At 40.0% G+C, this 20,241-nt stretch overlaps 1 protein-coding gene across 2 annotated transcripts in view; it reads right to left on the bottom strand.

Moving 5' to 3' along the window:
• The window catches only part of FBXO16 (F-box protein 16), a 48,741-nt gene extending 29,321 nt beyond the window's left edge, over nucleotides 1–19,420 (bottom strand). Inside the window, exons 1-3 of one of the 2 annotated variants that reach the window (XM_045774094.2) lie at nucleotides 19,308–19,420; nucleotides 14,844–14,979; nucleotides 7,797–7,832 (exon numbers count right to left, since the gene is read on the bottom strand). In XM_045774094.2, the coding sequence (XP_045630050.2) occupies nucleotides 7,797–7,832; nucleotides 14,844–14,942 (135 nt within the window). In that variant the 5' untranslated portion in view covers nucleotides 14,943–14,979; nucleotides 19,308–19,420. The remainder of the gene's footprint in view (nucleotides 1–7,796; nucleotides 7,833–14,843; nucleotides 14,980–19,307) is intronic. The other variant, XM_045774095.2, reaches the window with a different exon arrangement.
• Nucleotides 19,421–20,241: the final 821 nt, after the last annotated feature.

The raw sequence follows: 20,241 nt of genomic DNA, 5'->3' as shown, positions 1-20,241 counted from the left end.
CGAGTATTCCCTGATTTCTCCTCTCTTATTTCTGCACAATTCATATTTCTAGCTTTCACAATGGGGGCTTTCTTTCCTTTGGGGATGGATTATTAGAATAAAGAGAGAAGCCAGACCAGAATGACTGGGACCAGGGAAAGAAACATGCCAGAGAAACCACACTGATTTATAAAATGAAGAGCCAAGCGGGAAGTGTCAAGAGAGAGAAAAGCAGTTAGGTTTTGGCTTGTTGGGAGCTTGGGGGTTCAGAATGTCATTGCCTCGACAGCAATTAGAGACTGTGAGAGAACTGAGGAATGAAGGAAGGTATTAAAAAGAAAACCACAGTACAAAATGGAGTCACTTATGTTAAGGGACCCATGTCAGCAAACCAAGATTTAATACTAACCTAATTGTAATATTATCTATCCCCCGGAATATGACCTTTAGCCAGTCAACATGAAATTTCCTGGTCAGTACTAGAAAATTTACCAACAGACCACTTCCATTCCCCTTAGGAAAGCAATCTTACCTAAAACAATGCGTTCTTTGCTAATAATTTCCATTGTTAGGCTCCCTCTCTACCTTTCAAAACCTTTCCTTTTCTGTAGCTCAACGGAGCTCCTTTCTATTTGCTAGACAGGATGCTACCTGATTCACAAATTGTTCAATAGAGTCAATGTGATCTTTTAAATTACTCAGTTGAATTTCTGTGGTTTAAAAAAGGGAGACCTGAGAAGTATTGTCAAGAGTTTTATTTATTTGTTTTTTAAGATTTTACTTATTTATTTGACAGAGAGAGACAGCAAGAGAGGCAACACAAGCAAGGGGAGTGGAAGAGGGAGAAGCAGGCTTCCCGTCAAGCAGGGAGCCCATGTAGGGCTCGATCCCAGGACTCCGGGATCATGACCTGAGCTGAAGGCAGACGCCCAACGGCTGAGTCACCCAGGCACCCCTTGTCAAGCGTTTTAAACTGGTTCTGCTGTGATTTTTCTTTGAAACATGAAGTGAAAATTGGAATTCATTTTAAAATTACTTTTAGGCAGTGCTCTGTGGTTCTGTAGAAGCTGAGTTACATGAGACTCAGGACGATTATGGTTACAAAAAAAATTTTCATGTGATATTATTATCACTGCAAGAAATCAGAAATAACCAAAAATGCCTAACCACAGGGGATCAGCTATGCAAACTGTAATATCTCAACATGACAAGAGAAAGTATGGCATTACAGATTGATGGTGGGTTTGGGAATGATGCCATTGGAAGTCTCACTTACAGTATCCTATTATTTCTAATACTCCTTAGAAATAAATCACTACATTCCAGCTCCACTATTAACAACCTCTCAATTTCCTCATTTATACATTAAGAATAATTATATCTAAATTGTAGGGTTGCTGTGAGGATTAAATAAAATAATTTATGCATAAAATTCTTAACAAGGTGCACACCTCATTGTAGACATGGTAGCTATCATAAAATATCAAAGCGATGTTAAGAATAATAAGTATGTGGGTTAAATCAGTGTGAAAAGAATATATATGCAAACAATTAAATTAAAGAGCATAAGATTATCATGTCTGTGCGTTGGCAAGGATGGGAAGGACATTTAGAATGACTGAGGTTAGCTCATCTACTTTCATTGCTGCCCACAAAAAGAGAATGAGCTCAGGTTGAAGAACAGTGATTTAGAATGAATATAAAAGAACCCTAGGATTATAAAATGCTGAAGAAATCTATAAAAGAAAACATTAAAACATTTTCCTCTAGAGATTAAAAAGATAATTACATTGGTTTCTCATTTATTTCCCTGATTACCATGGTCAAAAGGTAATTTATATCTGGCTTTGATAGGTGTTCTTTGCCTCAAGGGATTTTTCCTTTCTAATTGTGTTTGTTTAGGCTAATAGAAAATGAATTTGCATTCCTTGAACTCCTATCAATTGAAGGTGGGTTGATGACTCAGAAGAATGCTTCACAGTTGGGGAAAATCCCTTTGGAATTTAAAAGGTGCTAGGAATAATCCAAAAAGTCAATAACCCATGGAACAGTTAACTGTCCAGGAATTTGATAATCTACGTCTCTCCCATCACCTCTCAAATAAAAATACCCGTAACATAATAGCCAAGGGTCCAGTATGTGAGATTTAGGGAGTAGCTAGGACCATTCTCCCATCCTGGTATCTCCTACGGTACTTCCCTTTACAGTTAGTTCCTTTTTAAAAAAGTATTATGTTATATCAATTGTATTATGCTATGTTATATCACAATTATGATATGATTATATTTTATAATTATTTTAATGCCTTTTTATTGGGCTTTCTGGACCCAATAGAATTGTGAAAATCCTATGTTCGGAGTAGTTGTTCCAAGGATTCTTATTGCAGATGCCGGAAGTGAGGACAGTTGCTAGAGCCTTCGGGTTCCAGTCATTTCACACTGACTGGCAAGGAAAAGTTCACAGCGAGTGAGGGACAAGATGAAGAGGAAGGCTTGTTATTGTTTGCTTATTGGTTATTTATCTCAATCTGGTTGAGTTTCTTTTTTTTTTAAAGATTTTATTTATTTATTTGAGAGAGAGAGAGAGAAAGAGAGAGAGAGATTGAGAGAATGAGTGGGGGGAGGGGCAGAACAGAGAGCCTGACATGGGGGATGGTGACCTGAGCCAAATGCAGACACTTAACCGACTGAGCCACCGGGTCCTCTCTGGTTGAATTTCTGAGTCCTATTATCAAAAACTGACTTTCACATTAAAGTGTGAACACATTATTATTTAAAAGTTTCAAAATGGTACATATACAATTAAACATGAAAATCCTTTGTAACTGCTCCTTCCCATCCAATCTCATTCCATTCTCCAGAAATAACCACACGCACAATTTAATGTTATGCATTTCCATGCATTTGCATACACATAGAGCCATCAATAAGGAAACAGTTAAATAAATATACGCATCCTATACGATACAGTGCAGCAGTTTAAAAAACAAAATACAGCCATAAATGACCTAATATGTAATGAACCCAGAGCATATTGTTTTCTCATTCATTCACGGCATATTCATTTTCTCATTCATTCCTTCATTGTGGCTATACCGCAATATATTTACTCAATTTACTACTGACAGCATTTATAATACAAAAAAAAAAAGAACAGAAAAGAAAAAAAAAATCCCAACTGCAATATTCTGAAACATGCCTTTTCATGTCCTGTGTGAATATTTCTCTAGTACAGATAAATAGAAGTGGAGTTACAGGTTCAAAATCCTTACTTACATTGGATAGTATCTAGCCCCTCAATTTTTGTCACATAGGCAAAAGGAGAAGTTGGGAATCTCATTGCTTTAATTTGTATTTCTCTAATTTTAGTGAAACAGATCATATTTTATATGTTTATTGTCCATTTATGTACTCTTGTATATTTCTCATTCTTCTATTAGCTCATTATTCCATGGGGGGTGTTTGTATTTTTCTGCTTGATTTGTAGGAACTCTTTATAATCCTAGATATTAATCTTTACCTATCATGCAACTTGCAAAATATTTTCTCTTCCTTCTCTTTTGAATTTTAGCTCTGATTATGGTTGTTGCCAGCAAATTAAAAGTAATGCCCCCTACTTTTTTCAAACTCTTTGTAACACTATTATTCTTTTTTTTTTTTCTTTTTATTTTTAAGTAATCTCTGTACCCAATGTGGGGCTTATACCCACAACCCTGAGGTCAAGAGTTGCATGCTCTACCAAGGGAGCCAGCCAGGTGCCCCCACTATTATTTCTGTTAACAACATAAAAGGTGAGAAAAAGTTTGACATGCTTTCTTTTCAAATAAAATATTTCTTTTTTTTTTTTTTTAAGATTTTATTTATTTATTCGACAGAGATAGAGACAGCCAGCGAGAGAGGGAACACAAGTAGGGGGAGTGGGAGAGGAAGAAGCAGGCTCATAGCGGAGGAGACTGATGTGGGGCTCGATCCCATAACGCCGGGATCACACCCTGAGTCGAAGGCAGACGCTTAACCGCTGTGCCACCCAGGAGCCCCCAACTAAAATATTTCTGCCGTTGCTTTCTGGGAGCTGTTTTTATTAGGAGGCAATTGTCTTTTCTAACAAGTATTGAAGGGCAAAGAAGATTTAAGAGATAAGGGATTAACCAGTAGCGTGGAACAGGAAAGGAGAGGACTTTTTCAGTTTCTCTTAATTATTTTGTTTGTTACTGTACAGACCATTATTAGATAAGACCACGTGCTAATGTATAAACAAAAATGACATTCTATGGCCAAATATCTTTTGGATTGTCTATCATTGGATAGGTTTCATCTTACATCTTATTCACAATGTCCAGATTATTTTAAAAATTGACTGTACTTCTAATACTAGATTGAGCTTTAAACTGATAATTGATCTCTACATTGAATAGTCCAAGCAATGCTAAGTAAAAAAAAAAAAAAATGTATATTTATTTTTCCTTTCTTTTCGTGGAAATGTATTTCTTATGTTATCAACCTCTTATGGTGTTCCTGAAACATAAACAAAAAAACCTAAAAACCAAAATGCGGGGACGCCTGGGTGGCTCAGTCAGTTGAGCGTCTGCCTTCAGTTTGGGTCATGATCCCAGAGGTCCTGGGATCCCAACCCCTGGTCCGGCTGTCTGCTCAGCTGGAAACCTGCTTCTTCCTCTCCCTCTGCCTGCCACTCCACCTGCTTGTGCTCATGCGCTCTCTGTCAAATGAATAAATAAAATCTTTTAAAAAAACAAATAAAAAATAATAAAAACTAAAATGGAGAGAGGAAATTAAATAAGGCAAATTGGAAATATGCCCCTCAAACAATTCATGTGGCTAGTGTGCAGGTATATAGATAACCACACAATATAGTGAATTTGAGGATTAAGTTTATTGTGGGACAAAAGAGAAAAACCAGTATCATTTATTCATTTAGAAAGCATTTATTAAATGCCTGATAGTGTCGAGGACTGTGTAAGGAGCAAGATATAGAACCATGTCTTCCCCCTGTAAATTAATCTTTTGGAGAAGAGAGATAATTAGTGATCTTCGCAAATATATTTCTATTAGCTATGGTAAAAGAAAAGAATAAACAAGATCTTTTAAAAAGTGCGAAGACCTTGAATTTTGACAGGGTGATATCAAAAATACTTAACAACTGGTAATGCCACCAACGAATGAAAAGTTGGTCACACCAAATACTGGCTGAACACTAGCCTTGGCTACATTAATTAAGGGATTTCCACTGATAGTATGTGGAATAATTGTGTAAAAATAGTCGTTCTAAAAAAGTCTCATTTTAAGTTGTTGGTAACAGGTATAAAGTTAGTTTTAAAAATGTAAATAGGATATGAGAAAAACTCAGCTAGATTTTAAATTTTTAGTATTTTTCATTTCTTAATTTTTATCATACTTACTTTATAAAATTTTATTATTATTTTGAATAGGTAATACAGTCACATGATTAAAAAAGTCAAAAGGTACAAGAGGCTATTCAGCTAAAGGAGTCCCTTCCACCCTGTCCTAGAGTCACAGTTCTCCCTGGGGGAAACCCTTTTCTTGTGCATCCTTCCAGATATACTATGTATATAATTTTTAAAAAATTTACTTAGGTTAACAAATATCCTAGACTGGAGCTTGTAGACCAATACAAAAAAGAATCGGTGACCAACTAAGACAACCAAGAACATTAAGAAATAGTATTTTACGTTAATCTTAGTGCAATGGCCTGAACGTTTGTATCCCCCCAAAATTCATACGTTGAAACCTAACCCACAAGGTGATGGTACTGGGGGTTTTGGGAGAGGATTAGGTCACCAGGGCACCAGGGTAAAGCTTTCATGAATGAGATTAGTGTCCTTATAAAAGAGACCCCAGAGAGCTCCCTCTCCCCTCCTGCCCCGTGAGGTAAAAAGTAAAAAGATGCCCATCTATAAACCAGAAAGTGGGATCTTGCCAGACACCAAATCTGCCCTTGCCTTGATCTCGGACTTCCCAGCCTCTGGAACTATGAGAAATAATTTCTGTTGTTTATAAGCCACCCAGTCTGTGTATTTTGTTTACAGCAGCCCAAACTTCTCTAAGACACTCAGGAAATGAGTTTCAGTAACTCATAGGAAAGGGCGTCCCATCCACTGTTATCTTCCAGGTCAGAGATGTTCCCTTTAGGAAAAAGCATTGACTGTTGCTTTAAAAATGGGATATTTCAAGTTGATTACACCTAACAAGAGTTAAGAAATCTAAGTATAGTTTTTTTTAAAGTAATCCTGATTTATTTTTTAAACTAAGATATAGTTCACATGCCATAAAATTTGGCATTTTAAGTGTACAATTCGGTGGTTTTTAAAATAATCACAAGGTTGTGTAGCCATCACTGCTATCTAATTCCAGAACATTTTTGTTATCCCCCAGAAGAAACCCTATACCCATTACCATCAATCCCCCAGCCCCTGGAAAGCACTAATCTATTTTGTGTCTCTATGGATTTGCCTATTCTGGACATTTCATATAAATGGGATCATATGATATGCAGCCTCAGTGTTTGGTTTCTTTCATTTAGCATATATATTTTTTAAGATTCTCTTTATTTTTTTGAGAGAGAAGGAGAGAGAAAGCGTACAAGCAGGGGGAGGGGCAGAGGCACAGGGAGAGGGAAAAGCAGACTCCCCGCAGAGCAGGGAGCCCAACGTGGGGCTCCATCCCAGGACCCTGAGACATTGACCTGAGCCACCTAGGCGCCCCTCACTTAGCATATTATTTTTAAGGTTCATCCATGTTATAGCATGTATCAGTACTTTATTTCTTTCTCTTTCCTTTTAAAATTTTCTTACCTTTAAAAAAATTTCAAAATATATATATAACATAAAATTTACCATTTTAACCATTTTTAAGCGTACAGTTCAAAGGCATTAAGTACATTCACACTGTTGTACAGCCATCACCCCCATCCACCTCCAGAACTTTCTCATCCTCCCAAACTGAAACTCTGTACATGTTAAATAATAATTCCACACCCCTTGGTAATTTCTATTCTACTTTCTGTCTCTATGAATTTGACTACTCTAGGTACCTCATATAAATGGAATCATACAATAGTTGTCCTTTTCTGTCTGGCTTATTTCACTTAGCATACTGCCTTCAGAGTTCATCCATACTGTATCTTGTATCAGAGCTTCCTTCCTTTTTGAGGCTGAATAATATTCCATTGTATGGATAGACCACATTGTGTTTATCCTTTCATCAGTTGATGGATATTTGGGTGTTTACACTTTTTGACTATTATGAATAATGCTGCTATTAACATTCATGTACACATTTTTGCAAGACCATATGTCTTCAATTCTCTTGGGTGGTAGAGACAGGTGGGCCCATAGAGGAATTTGATGAGTAGCCAACATTGCTCAGAGACTGATCATGACCCAGGGAAGGACAACGATCACTGGGACTCTATGTCTCCTTTGAGAAAAGGGTGCAGATGTTTTCAGTTGTGTAGAGGATAGTTGTGTCTTGTTAAATAAAAGCATAAAGTTGTTACAGTTTTCCTTCGGAAATTTGAGCATAAGTAGAAGGGTGTAGATGGATGCTAAGTACCCAATGGATGAACTGTGCTGGCTACCAAGCTGTCGTCTCAGATCCAACTCGCCTTTATAAACCCTACTTTGTGAGTATACCACCCTAATGGGTGCGTACAGAGAGTACCAGTCAAATTTCTCAGGCAATGAGTGATCACTTATTACTTTATGTTCAAACTGAATTCTTTGGGGTCTATGATAATGTGACATAACATAATAGAGAAGTAACTATATTTTAAATGGTTACCCATTTTCCAAGCAGAGCTCTTCTTTCTTCAAATACCTACAATAAATAAAAAGAATGGAATGATTTTATATTTCATGGCTCAAAATATCCATTATAAGATATCATTAAAGTATCAATAAATAAAAATTGACAGTCTTTTCATTATACCAACTGAGTAGAAAAAGACAGATTTCATTCCTGAGAGGGTACTTTACTTATTTATAACTTGGAGACAGTATTGTTTTTCTCAGTTTCTCCATGTGGAATAATTCATCTTAAAGAAAAAGTAATTTTTTTTAAAGGCAAGAAATAAGAAAAGAATGGAATTGTAGAGTGACGTCAATTTTAGAATTGGAAAGGAGATGAAAAAACGGACAAAGGAAAAAGAGGAAAATGGAGATCCTCCCCCAAATATCAATAGTATGAGAACCTGTGAAAATCATGAATGAGTAGCTCTGTTTTTATATTTCGGCGTGGACATGCACTGATATGTTTGTAGGATTAGAAATTTGTGTACGTGTACCTCTGGGCTTACAACTCAGTGTTTAGCTGGATGGGTTTGTTATTATACACGAGTTACTCAGACACCATGTCTTATTCGTGTTTACATCTCTACTGCAGAGTACGCAGCATAGTACGCGTACTTGTGTTTGCTGGATTGAATGAATTGGTTGTGATAAGGAATAGCTTTATGGATGTATTGGTACGATGCGAGTGGATTTATATATCAGTGTAGAGGTGTTTTTGTGAGCACCAGTCATATGTGTATTTCAATGAATGAGGAAAGGAGACTGATGTGAGAATGTTTGGCGGAGGAGGGAGTTACGGAGAGAGGAAGCAAGGGAGAGTCATGAACAGATGTGAATGTCTCTCTCACTCCCACACTCAGCCCCTCTGTCAGCTTTCAAAATTGGGATTGATGTTTTTCCCTTCCTCTTAGCACTGCCTAAATTCTCCGGTGCTGTAATAATGTTTCCACTTGGAGAGTAGCTAAGGCCCATTTCTTCCCTTTTTGTGGAGGCGGAGAAGGAGCTGGTTTTATGCTTCTAACAGATAATGCTTTCCTTCTTTTTTTAGACTCTCAAACTCTAGTTTGAAAGGGCGTACAAAATGGGGATTGAAATAATTGGTTCAACAACAGGTTCAAGGCCAGTGAAATGTCAGTTTTGTTCCTGGCCAGAGAATCTCTGACATTACAGGTAGACGTTTTTCTCACATTAGAGAAGAAGAAAAAGGATGCCCTTCTCCCCTGCCCCCTATTAACCCTCACCTGGGCTACTGGGACCCTCAAATAATGGCAACAGATAAACTTGGGATTTCTGGATGAAAATAGAAGAGAACCTATAGAAGATTTAAAAATGTGGATTCAGGGGCGCCTGGGTAGCACAGCAGTTAAGTGTCTGCCTTTGGCTCAGGGCATGATCCCGGCGTTATGGGATCAAGCCCCACATCAGGCTCCTCCACTAGGAGCCTGCTTCTTCCTCTCCCACTCCCCCTAGTTGTGTTCCCTCTCTCGCTGGCTATCTCTGTCGAATAAATAAAATCTTTTTTAAAAAATGTGGATTCAGATATTTCTCAAACTCTTGCCCTCTATCTAACCAAAGCCTATCAATCATCTGTTGGTCCATTCAAGTCACCAGCACCAGCACTTCTCAGATGCCCAGGGGATCTAGCTCCTCCCAACTCATATTCCACTTATAACCCACACACCACATGGGCTTTATAGGGTTTTCTATGGCTCTCTCGTTGTCTCTGGTCATTACATCTTCCCATGTGGATTATAACCACTTTCTCTATAATCTGTCTAGGTTGCAAGGCAGGCCCTCAACAAACACCTACTGATTGAACAACAACAAAAAAACTTCCAAAGTCATAGAATTTTAGAGCTAAAAGGAATTGCTGAGGTCTTTTCAATTTCCTTATTGGAAAGGACAAGCAGAGGCTCAAAGTCTTACATTTATAAATTTTTAAAAATCACTGGTTCTAGGCTGTCTGTTCAGCTCAACTCTGTACTGGGTTTCTCACTGGAACCGTGGTCTTCCCTATCCTGACTTGCAGCCCTACATTTGCAGTAACTGCTGGGGGGAGAAGAAAATGTTAGGTCCCAAGACCACAAGCTCTTTTCAAAAGGAGGATGAGATGACCATCATGGTTCCCAGTGACAATCTGGGGCACTGGAAACAAAGGGGCATTGACTTGAAGAGGGGAGGATGGTCAGCGAGAAGGAAGTGGGAAAGGAATAGGGTGGGAGGTGGGGAGTGTTACTCAGGAAACAGTAGTCTTTTTTTTTAGAGGGTGGGGAGGGGCAGAGGCAGAGGGAGAGAGAGAATCTTAAGCAGGCTTCGTGCCCAGTGCAGAGCCCAATGTGGGGCTCAATCTCACAGCTCTGAGACAATGACCTGAGCCAAAATCAAGAGTCAAACGCTTAACTGACTAAGCCACCAGGCATCCCTAAAATAATGGTCTTTCAAGGGCCAATGACCAAGTCTAAGCAGGTCCAAGCAAATCCAGTTCTTCCAAAGGCATCTAGACCCAAGTAGAAACTGGTGGGAGTGAGGGGGGAAGAGGAAAACCACTAGACAGCTCAGATCTGGTTCTGCCGCTACCCTGGCAAGAAAGAGAATTGGGGACACATTATTTGTGAGGGACTCAATCAATCTTATATTCTCTGGTTTGGAGCAAGTCTCCATTCCAAAGATTTGCAATTAGGTTTGTCATCTTAAAGAGCTGGAAAACAAAGTATTGATTCAAAATAGAAATATTAAAATGGATCTTCTTTCCTCACGGAGCACTGCAGTTTGTTTATATCACAGTTTACTTGGAGCCTGCTGTTGAGTCAGAATCCTACGGTTGTTATTTTAGTCTGTTGACAGCACAGTTACATTTCACCATGTGACATCATTACAGTGTAGGAGTGAGACATTTAGGGGCTCCTAAATTATGACTGATTAATGGCAACGAGGTGTTTTTTCTCAGAACACCTTTTAACATGTACTGTACTACATCTTGAAAAAGAAATGCTGGTTACTTTCAATTAACACACTAGATGATGGGGGGCCTGGGTGGCTCAGTCGTTAAGTGTCTGGCTTCGGCTCAGGTCATGATCCCAGGGATCTGGGATCGAGCCCCGCATCGAGCCCCGCATCGGGCTCCCTGCTCAGTGGGAGGCCTGCTTCTCCTTCCCCCACTCCCCCTGCTTGTGTTCCCTCTCTCGCTGCCTCTCTCCGTCAAATAAATAAATTTTTAAAAAACTTAAAAAAAAAAAACAGGACCTCAAAATTACACCAATCTTTGGTGACACATGCCCTATCTAATTAGAAGTAGAGAAAAACCCTTGAAATTATTGTGTGGACACCTTCTGACCAGCTGTATCTTTGGAGTCTATTTTTAATACCTTTTACACAGTCAGAATGTTAGATCTGGAAGCAACCTCTGAGTTATGATCAGATCATAATCTGATCCAACATACTCATTTTATAAAGGAGGATGGTAAGGCCCAGAGAAAGTAAGTGACTTCTTCAAGTCATACAGGTAGTCATCAGTGATCTGGAACCAGAATTTTCAATTCCCAGAGTTACTGTTCTCTCTTTACTTTTATTTATATTGTTTTTAGATTGTTTTAAAATTTGGAATTGTAGAAATTTTATGGCAGTATGTAAAGCGAAAAAATGAAAGCTTTCTTTTTACAGGACCACCTCCCCCAGTGCCATCCAACTCTTGGGGGGAACCACTATTAATAGTTTCGTATTGGGGCGCCTGGCTGGCTCAGTCAGTAGAGCATGTAAGTCTTGATCTCGGGGTTGTGAGTTTCAGCCTCACATTGGGTGAAGAGATTACTTAAAAAAAATAGTTTGGTATACCCATATATAAATTTAATGTGTGTCTATGTACATTATACATATATATACATGCATATACACATGCACAGATTTAAAAAAATAATTTTACTCCAAACTGGAACCTAACTAAACCACAAAATAACTTTTGATAAAAAATGAGAGGTCTAGGAGCACCTGGGTGGCTCAGTCAGTTAAAAACATCTGACTCTGAATTTCGGCTCCTGTCATGATCTTGGGGTTGTGGGATCACGCCCTGGGTGGGGCTTCCTTGCTCAGCAGGGAGCCTGCTTAAGATTCCCTCTCTCCCTCTCTCTCTGTCCCCACGCCCCCAAACAAATAAATCTTTTTAAAAAATGAGAGGTCTAAAGAACAAAATAAATATTATCTCTAGAACTTATCATTTCGAGACAAAAGCTATTAAAAAACCAAGAGAAGACAATGTAATTCTGGCTGTGATGCCCTGCCCAGGATTTATTCGCTTACCTGCTGGGTGCGCTGCTGGCCGTCAGCCATGAACTTCAGAGCACTGCTTTGCTCAAGGGCAGGCCCTTTATAGGGCAGCTAGGATCTACTGAATGGTCAATGTTGAAGTGTATTTTTAATGTATGTATGTATGCAATCTCTACACCCAATGTGGGGCTCAAACTCACGAGATCAAGAGTCAGATGCTTCACCAGCTAAGCCAGCCAAGCGCCCCGGTGTGGAAGAACAAAGGCTTGATGGCTCCAGGGCCAGGCCTCCCTTCCCCTCCTCTTCTCCCCTCACCCGCCTTCCCTCCTTTCTCTTCCTTTCCCTGGTGCTGATCCAGAGGGCCCTCCACAATCAATACCCTACATGCTAATCTCAGAGTCTGCTTCTCTAGTAAACCAACCTGCAACGGGCAATCAGGCAATTAAGATACTTTTCTTCTCCATAGCTGCTAAATCGATCAAGACTTCTAATTTTTCAAAGAAGATCTCTGAAATCAAGGCATCCAACAAATATGCATTTCAATTCAAGTCACTTTTTCGCATATGTATAAAGCCTTCACAATTCTAGGAGAAAACAGATTTCAAAACTAAACCCCGAAGTTTTTTTAGGGGGTGGGGGGAAAGCAGAGAAGCTGTTATATAAACTGTTGGAGTGCCAAGAACATTTACAAACAGGTGCTCAATAAACAGTTGTTGAGCTGAATATAAAGGGCTTTCAATAGTCTGGCCTGTGTTCCGGGCCAGATGAAGGCCAGATTCCTGTCTCTCATTCTCTGCCTTGCCTTTTGTTTCTTCTGGTCCCTCCTCTTATTCTGTCTCATTCTTCTTTCCTCACTTCTTTTATCTTTTTCCTTTTCAGTCTCTCTCCCTTTTATTTCTCACTATTGGATTGCTACACTGGCTGCTCTCTCTCTCTCCCCAGATCGCTCCTGTTTCACATCAGAGGAATAGAACAGGAAAGAACTGAACAGGAGGGGTCAGGACTGATGCTCTCTCTCTCTCTCTCTTTTTTTTTTTTTTGCCAGGGTGATTAGCATATCTGTTTGGTGTAGAGGCAAAGGGTCAAATCCAGACTAAGGTAGGAGGGATGTAGGGACTAGAAGGGGAGCATCAGTGAAGGAGGTCCCAGGGAGGATGGCTGAACTCTGACTCCAGCTTTTGTGCCTCAAGAACTCTATCAGGCACTGGAAATACAGAGAGCAAAGACAGAATCTCAACTTTTAACACATTACAGTCGAGTGGGAAAGTGGGTACACAGGAATGAGAGCAAAGAGAAGCAAGCAGGAAGAGGCTTTCCAGAGAAAACGACCTTTGAGTTAGCTCTTAGGGGAGGCAACAAGGGGAGCAAAGGAGCAGAGGCATGAGAGAGCATGGGTTGTCTGGAGGCCACTTAGGTGGGAGGAAGCAGTGACAGGCCTTGGAACTAAAAGGTTGGCTGAGGTCGACTTACAAAACGTCCCCAGTGCTAGGTGTAGGGGTTTGGAATTTACTCTTTGGAGCAGAGTCTGTTATCAGTTTCACATGAAAGGATTAGCTTGGTATTTTACTTTATTTTTTAATTCTATTTATTTTTCTTTTTTTAGTTTGGTATTTTAGAAAAATCACTCTGGGACCAGGATAGAAGATGGACTGGTAGGGATAGAGGCAGTGAAACCAGTTAGGGGTTACAGCAGTGCATCAGGCAAAGGGTGATGAGGGTGTGAATCAATAAAGTGAAGCTGGAGGCATATAGATGAATGAAGGAAAGGGGCCCAGATGAAGAGGAAGACTTCTAGAACTTGAAAATGAATTGGGTGTGGAAGTGACAGGGTGCTGGTAGACACATCTCCCAGGGCCTTCCTCTCCCACTCCTAAATGTCTTGGAATACTTAATGCCAGGTCTTCATTGCTCTTTCATTGGGCCATTTCTCCAAGGTACGTTTGGAGCAAGACAACCTTGAGTAATGAGGTACTATCTCCCTTTGGGACCAAGAGCAGGCTCTTACTGCTTACTATAAAAGCTAAGGATTCCCTGGGCTCACTGTTCCTCAGTTGTGATGCAAACCTGTGGTGTGTGTAGTATTTTTCTAGGCCTTCTGGAGCACTCTTGTGGGACAAGGTGGGCAAAGAGAACCAGTGCAAACATGACGCTCCTGCTGCTTGCTGCACTGTGAGTAACGAAGATTTTTGTCTCTGACCCAAGAATCTTGTGTTTTCCTATGAAACGGTAGTGTCCTCTATGCCATAAGTAACAGGCTACATTATTAGCCTGTAAATTGGGGAAAACCAACCCAGAGCTGGCAGGAAGAAGGATGATTTCTGGCTTGAGTGACTTGGTGTAAAGTGATGCCTTTTACCAGGAGAAGGAACTGGTATGTAGGAGCAAGATAATGAAGTCAGTCTTACTGATGTTGATTGTTTTTCACTGGCAACTAGTGCGGTCCCTATAATAGGTATTGATAATCGGAGCTCACTGACCTGCTGGTATATTCTGCCCCCAGCTGAAGCAGGAATAGAAATCCCCCAAGGCTGGCCAATCACACCTGGCATGATACCCAGCTTGCCACCTCTACAGTCCCTTGGTGTGTTCTGTTAGTGCTTTCCCAGAATGCAGGTGGGAAATAAACTTCTCAGGAGAAGCTGAGTAACGCGAGCAATCAATGGAGATTTATTCATTTTATTTGGTTAAATATGCAGCATTATTCAGTAACTGCAACTCTAGCAAGAAAATCTTTTTCTGGGAACTCCTCACAGACTATACAATAGCTCTGGTCACTTACCCGGTCATTCAAAAGCTGATGGTTTAGAGGTGTCCAGGTACTCATCTTTGTCTGCATTTTGGGACCATCTATGCTTTTTGGAGGTGCAAATGCCATCATGAAATAACGGAATATCCTTCCAAAAGAAAAACCATACCTATCAGAAGAAATAAATCACATGATCTTCAGAATACTAAAAATACTAATACCATACCATCTTTTAGTACACTGAGAGAGAGAATTGGGGGGGGAAGAACATTTACTGGGAGCATTTTATAGGTCAGGCACTTTATAAACATGCTCAATTAAAGCTTACAACAATGTGGTGAGGTGGTAGGTTTTAGCTCATTTTATAGATGAAGAAAACGAGGCCCATTGATGTTGCACACCCTGCCTAAGTTTACACAGACAGTAGGTTGTGGAACTAGAAATCAGATCAGGTCTGTTTAAATCACTCCTAGCTAAGAACATACCCTACTGGCCAGAAAGAAGTATTTTAATTTATAAAATCATAATGCAATATAAAGCACCCCATTCTGGTCTCTTGGGTCTTTCTTCCTCCCCTCTTTGTGATATCTAAGTAACAAGGGTTCTAGCTTGATACCATATTTAAGAAGTAGAATGGTGTAATGGACAAAGCCGAGCCTTTAGAGATGGGCAGATTTGGGTTTACTGGGGGAAATGTCCTGTTTTTAGGTGCCCAGTATAGGTCTACGTTCATTTGATTAAAACACTTTAATTTCCATGAAGAATTACTTTCCCTTCATTGTTTAGAATCTGCTGGGTTGGTTAATCAAGGTGGCCTGCCCTTCTCCAGCCAAGAACTGATCATGAGACCAAGCTAGGCCAGTTGGACCGACACTGGCTCATCCTAACTTGACAGCTGAGGTGGTTGTTCACAATAGCATTGATGATCTGTTAGGTTGCTCCTGCTGCCTTACCCCTCAGAAGACCCTTGTCCTTTCTTACCCATTTTTTGTGAGCCACCTCATAGCCTTGGGATAGATTTCTTCTTTCTGCTTATTTACTTATATTGCAAGTATTACATTTGCTTACATTTAAAAAATTACATAACTGTTTACATTACACAGGTTTGATCCTGGCTCTAAAACTTACTAACTGTATAACATTTTGCAAATTATTCGGTCTATCTGAGCATTTAATCTATCTGCATCTACCTTCAATCACTGTTTCAAAGATTGGAGAAAATGGGTCCAGCAGAGTGCCTGACAAATGGACAGTCTCAGTAACTAGTAACTTTCCTGCAACCTTTCTTAGAACTTTACAGAGTGCCTCAAAACCTATCAGAGGTGGGCGCCTGGGTGGCTCAGTTGGTTGAGCATCTGCCTTCGGCTCAGGTCATGATCTCAGGGTTCTGGGATCAAGCCCAGTGTCGGGCTCCCTGCTCAGTAGGGAGTCTGCTTCTCCCTCTCCCTCTACCCCTCTCTCCGCTCATGCTCTCTCTCTCTCAAATAATTAAATAAACTCTTAAAAAAAACCTATTAGAGGGCCATAGCAAAATATTTTAAGGTGGAAATATTTAAAGCAGATTGACGATAGTTTCAATATTGCATCCTCAGAGTTTCTGCTTGCTTCTGCCTTCCTTCCTCTCTGAAAGTGGGTTTCATATCAGAAGGTGGTAGTGGTGACTGAGAGAGCCAGGCCTTGCTTGCCTGATCTATGAACTCCAAAAATTACTCTATTGCAGCAAAGATTGGACAATTAAAAAAAATTACTTTTGGCTGATATGGGATTCCCCAAAAAGCTAGATCTGAAATCTTTGAGGCTCTCCCTTGACAGGTAATATTCTCTCTCAGGTTTGAGTTATAGCTGAAGATAAAGCCAATGTTTGAAAACCACAGGGGCATCATTACACAATTCCTTCTTGGCAGTTGCCTACTGCCACCAAACCACTGGTATAAAGAGGACTCCCATCAGCACTCACTTTCTTCCCAACCTCTAACACCTAATTATCTGAGTCACACATGTTTAGCCAAATTGCAAAAAGGTATAAGAAATTATTTCATTACGGTATTATTAATTGGCAGCTATAAAAGTATGTATGAGTGGGCAAATTATAGATACAAAGCATGGTCTCTGAGCCTAGATCTGCTCAGTTAAAAATCACATATCTTTTTGTTTTGTATTGTTCTTATTTATGTTCGACCTTTCTTCTCTTTAAGCCAGTTGTTGTTTTTAATCTTTTTTTTTTTTTGAGGTCCATAAAACTCTTTGAGAACATGATGAAAGCTATGAATCCTTTCCCTAGAAAAATGCACATGAACATAAAATTTTGCTTACCCCAGGTGAGAAACTCCTGCTGTAAGCTGAGAACTTTCCAGTTTATAGAGAAAACAAGCTAGGCACAATTTCTGAATTCAGACAAAGTAGCCTCTCTTGGGCTTCCCTAAGGCCCTGCACTGGCTGTTTTCTTTTTCCTGACTCCTAACAGTTAGAAATTATTTGAATTAGCCTTTCTTCAATCAACTTGGTTTTCAGAAGATGGGGCTGGCCAGGAGAAACAGCCCTCTTGGTAATACAGTCCTGATGAAGCATTCAAATGGGGTTGTCCTGCCCTTGCTTTTGCCATTATCCTTTTGTGGTTTTTTTCCTCCTCCTTCCACTCCAGAAGATGGGCAGTGTACAGATAGATCTGCATGCACACACACGTTCACAGCATAAACACTCAGGACGATTACAAAGATAGACATTTTTATATAACATACACAAGAAATAACTGTCCCCACTCTGTCAACAAGACAAAGCAGGTTGTCTTCCTCTCCTTCCACATATAAGCTTGCTGTTTTTTGTGTGACCTCTTTCCACCTTAATGGCTGTCTTTGTATGTTGATTGTTAATTTTTCTTTGAATGAAAAGGAAGAAAGAGGGTCTTTGGTCCTAATGCTCAATGTATGGTTCTAGTTCCATGTTCAACAGCAAGGATGGGTCCTCTGGTAAAGTTTCAGTGGTCACAAATCTCCAATCCCATTTTCTGAGCCATTCTTCACACTGCAACCATTATTTGACTTTACTAAGGACCTATTAGTCCTGTGTTAGGGGTACAAAGATAAGAGTCTCTGCTTTAATAGAGCATGCAGTCTACTGTGAGAGAGGGTTTTTGATTTTACAAAAAAATGTATATATTTAAGGTGTACAACTTGATGTTTTGATGTATGTATACACTATGAAATGATTACAATCAAAGTATTTAACCCATCCATCACCTCCCATAGTTACCATTTGTGTGTGTGTGTGTTGAGAACACTTGAGAACTACTCTCTTAGTAGTTTTCAAGTATAAAACATATTATTATTAATTAAAGTCACCATGCTGGACATTAGATCTCCAGAACTTTTTCAACTTATAATTGAAAGTTTATACCCTTGGATCAATGTCTCCCCGTTTCCCCCACCCCCGAGCCTCTGGTACCCACCATTCTACTAAGGGAAATATTTTTTAAAAGACCGGTTGAGGGACACCTGGGTGGCTCAGTGGGTTAAGCCTCTGCCTTCGGCTGATTCCAGGGTCCTGGAATGGAGCCCCATGTTGGGCTCTCTGTGCAGCAAGGAGTCTGCTTCTCCCTTTCCCTCATCCTGCTGCTCTCCCTGCTTGTGCTCGCTTGCTTTCTCTCTCTCTTTAATAAATAAATAAAATCTTAAAAAAAAAAAAGACCAGTTGATTGTGTCACTTTTCAGCTCAAAAATCTTCAGAGGCTCTCTGATGGCTACAGCATAACCAGACTCCTTAGTATGGAAGTCTAGGTCCACTATGAATTTACCTCACTCTACCTTTTCAGCCTCCTCCTCCTCTCTCTCCCTTCATGCACTGTCTGCCCAGACACACTGAACTTTGGTACAAAACAACCAGTACAGAACTCCGATGCTTCCTTCCTCATGTGGTTTTCTTACATTGCTCACGTGAATCCTAATCCCAGTTCTACGTAATTGGTGCTCAAATATTTGTTAAATCAACTGAATTAATGAATACAATAGAGGAGAAGAAGCAGTTTAAAGATTAAAACTAACAGAAATGTAGGATAAAACTCAGAACATCATGAATTGAGCACTGCAGTTAAACTCAGGATTATCAGGTTTTTATTTGGAATTTACAGAGCAAAATAGGATTGAGTTTCTCTGCCAACACACATTGTGCATTGCAGTATTATCAGAGAAGGAAATGATATCAGGAAATTATCAGAAAACAAGGTATGGTTAGATTTAAATACGAATTCATCTTATACTCAACTAGTTAGAAACAAAGCAAAAACTAAACCAAAGACAAAGAGCTAGTTTTTCATAGGCTTAGAAATAACAAACTGTTGTTAATTTCCTAAGTATGAAGCATCTAGCACTTGAACTGCAGTTGATACGGAGCAAAATGTAATCCCCAGGAGGACTAACAAGGTTTTGAGAGGCCCACGAGGATCTCAGAGTGGTGCTCTGAAAAGACTCCCCATCCTTTTCATGCACTGCCCACTGCTCTCACCTCTTTCAGCTCACCTCCCTCTTCAAGCCTCAAGCGCTGGTGTTGCCATGGCAGCCTTTTCTTTGACCAGCCCCCACCCTTTCTTCCAGAATCCAATCACCACCTATAAATCCTTTCGCTGGCATCCGGGGTCTCTTAGGCAACAATGTGTGGTCTCTTGATTGGTCAAGAGATTCGCGAAGGCTGGCTCCAAAATTGGGCACACGGATTAAATTAAAAAGCCCGAGCAACAGGAGAGTAGGAGGGCTGCAATCTCCCAAAATAAGGCTGGGAGAAAGATGTGTCCAATCCTGACACAAGCAGCATTGATAGGCACTCAAGACATATTTGTGTTCCAACTGAGGGCAACCTACTGAGCATGCCCAATTTTAGTTCTCCGGTCATTCCGGGGCTCCGAAATGTAAACTCCACTTTTCCGGGTTTTAGGAGTGGCCAACAGGTAAAAGAGGGTAGGAGGAAAAAGAACTCGCCGCTGGTTCAATGAAAGAATAGCACCTGCAGCAGGAAGTGGAAGGACGTGGGAAAATTGCCCAACACACAAACTCACAGATGCTTCGACATGAATTTCAACAGGATTTCAGGCTGACTGACAGATACACCAGGGAACCAGCAGATGGCATGGCTTAATAAGAATAACTCCAAATTTGGAAAATTTTACAGTCCAGTCTAATTTAATTAAATTTCTTAAGCACCCACCATGGAATAAGGGGCAGACCGAGAATACAAGGATAAAAAAGATCTAATGAGAAAGACTGGAAAATGCAATGTGTAAATAACTAATATAAAGCCCACAGTGATAACTGTTGTGATAGAACTGTAAACACGTGGAGAACAACCAAAAATTCAAAATCCCAGACGGAGCTACTTTGGTAAATATAAAGCAGTTCCTATGGGCAGCAGGTAACAACAACAAAAAGACAAAACAACCCCCCCA

The sequence above is a fragment of the Ursus americanus genome, chromosome 13 (assembly GCF_024610735.1).
Source record: "Ursus americanus isolate L20-20 chromosome 13, mUrsAme1.1.p, whole genome shotgun sequence".
In the NCBI taxonomy this organism is placed as follows: domain Eukaryota; kingdom Metazoa; phylum Chordata; class Mammalia; order Carnivora; family Ursidae; genus Ursus; species Ursus americanus.
This window is presented reverse-complemented; position numbering and strand designations above follow the sequence as displayed.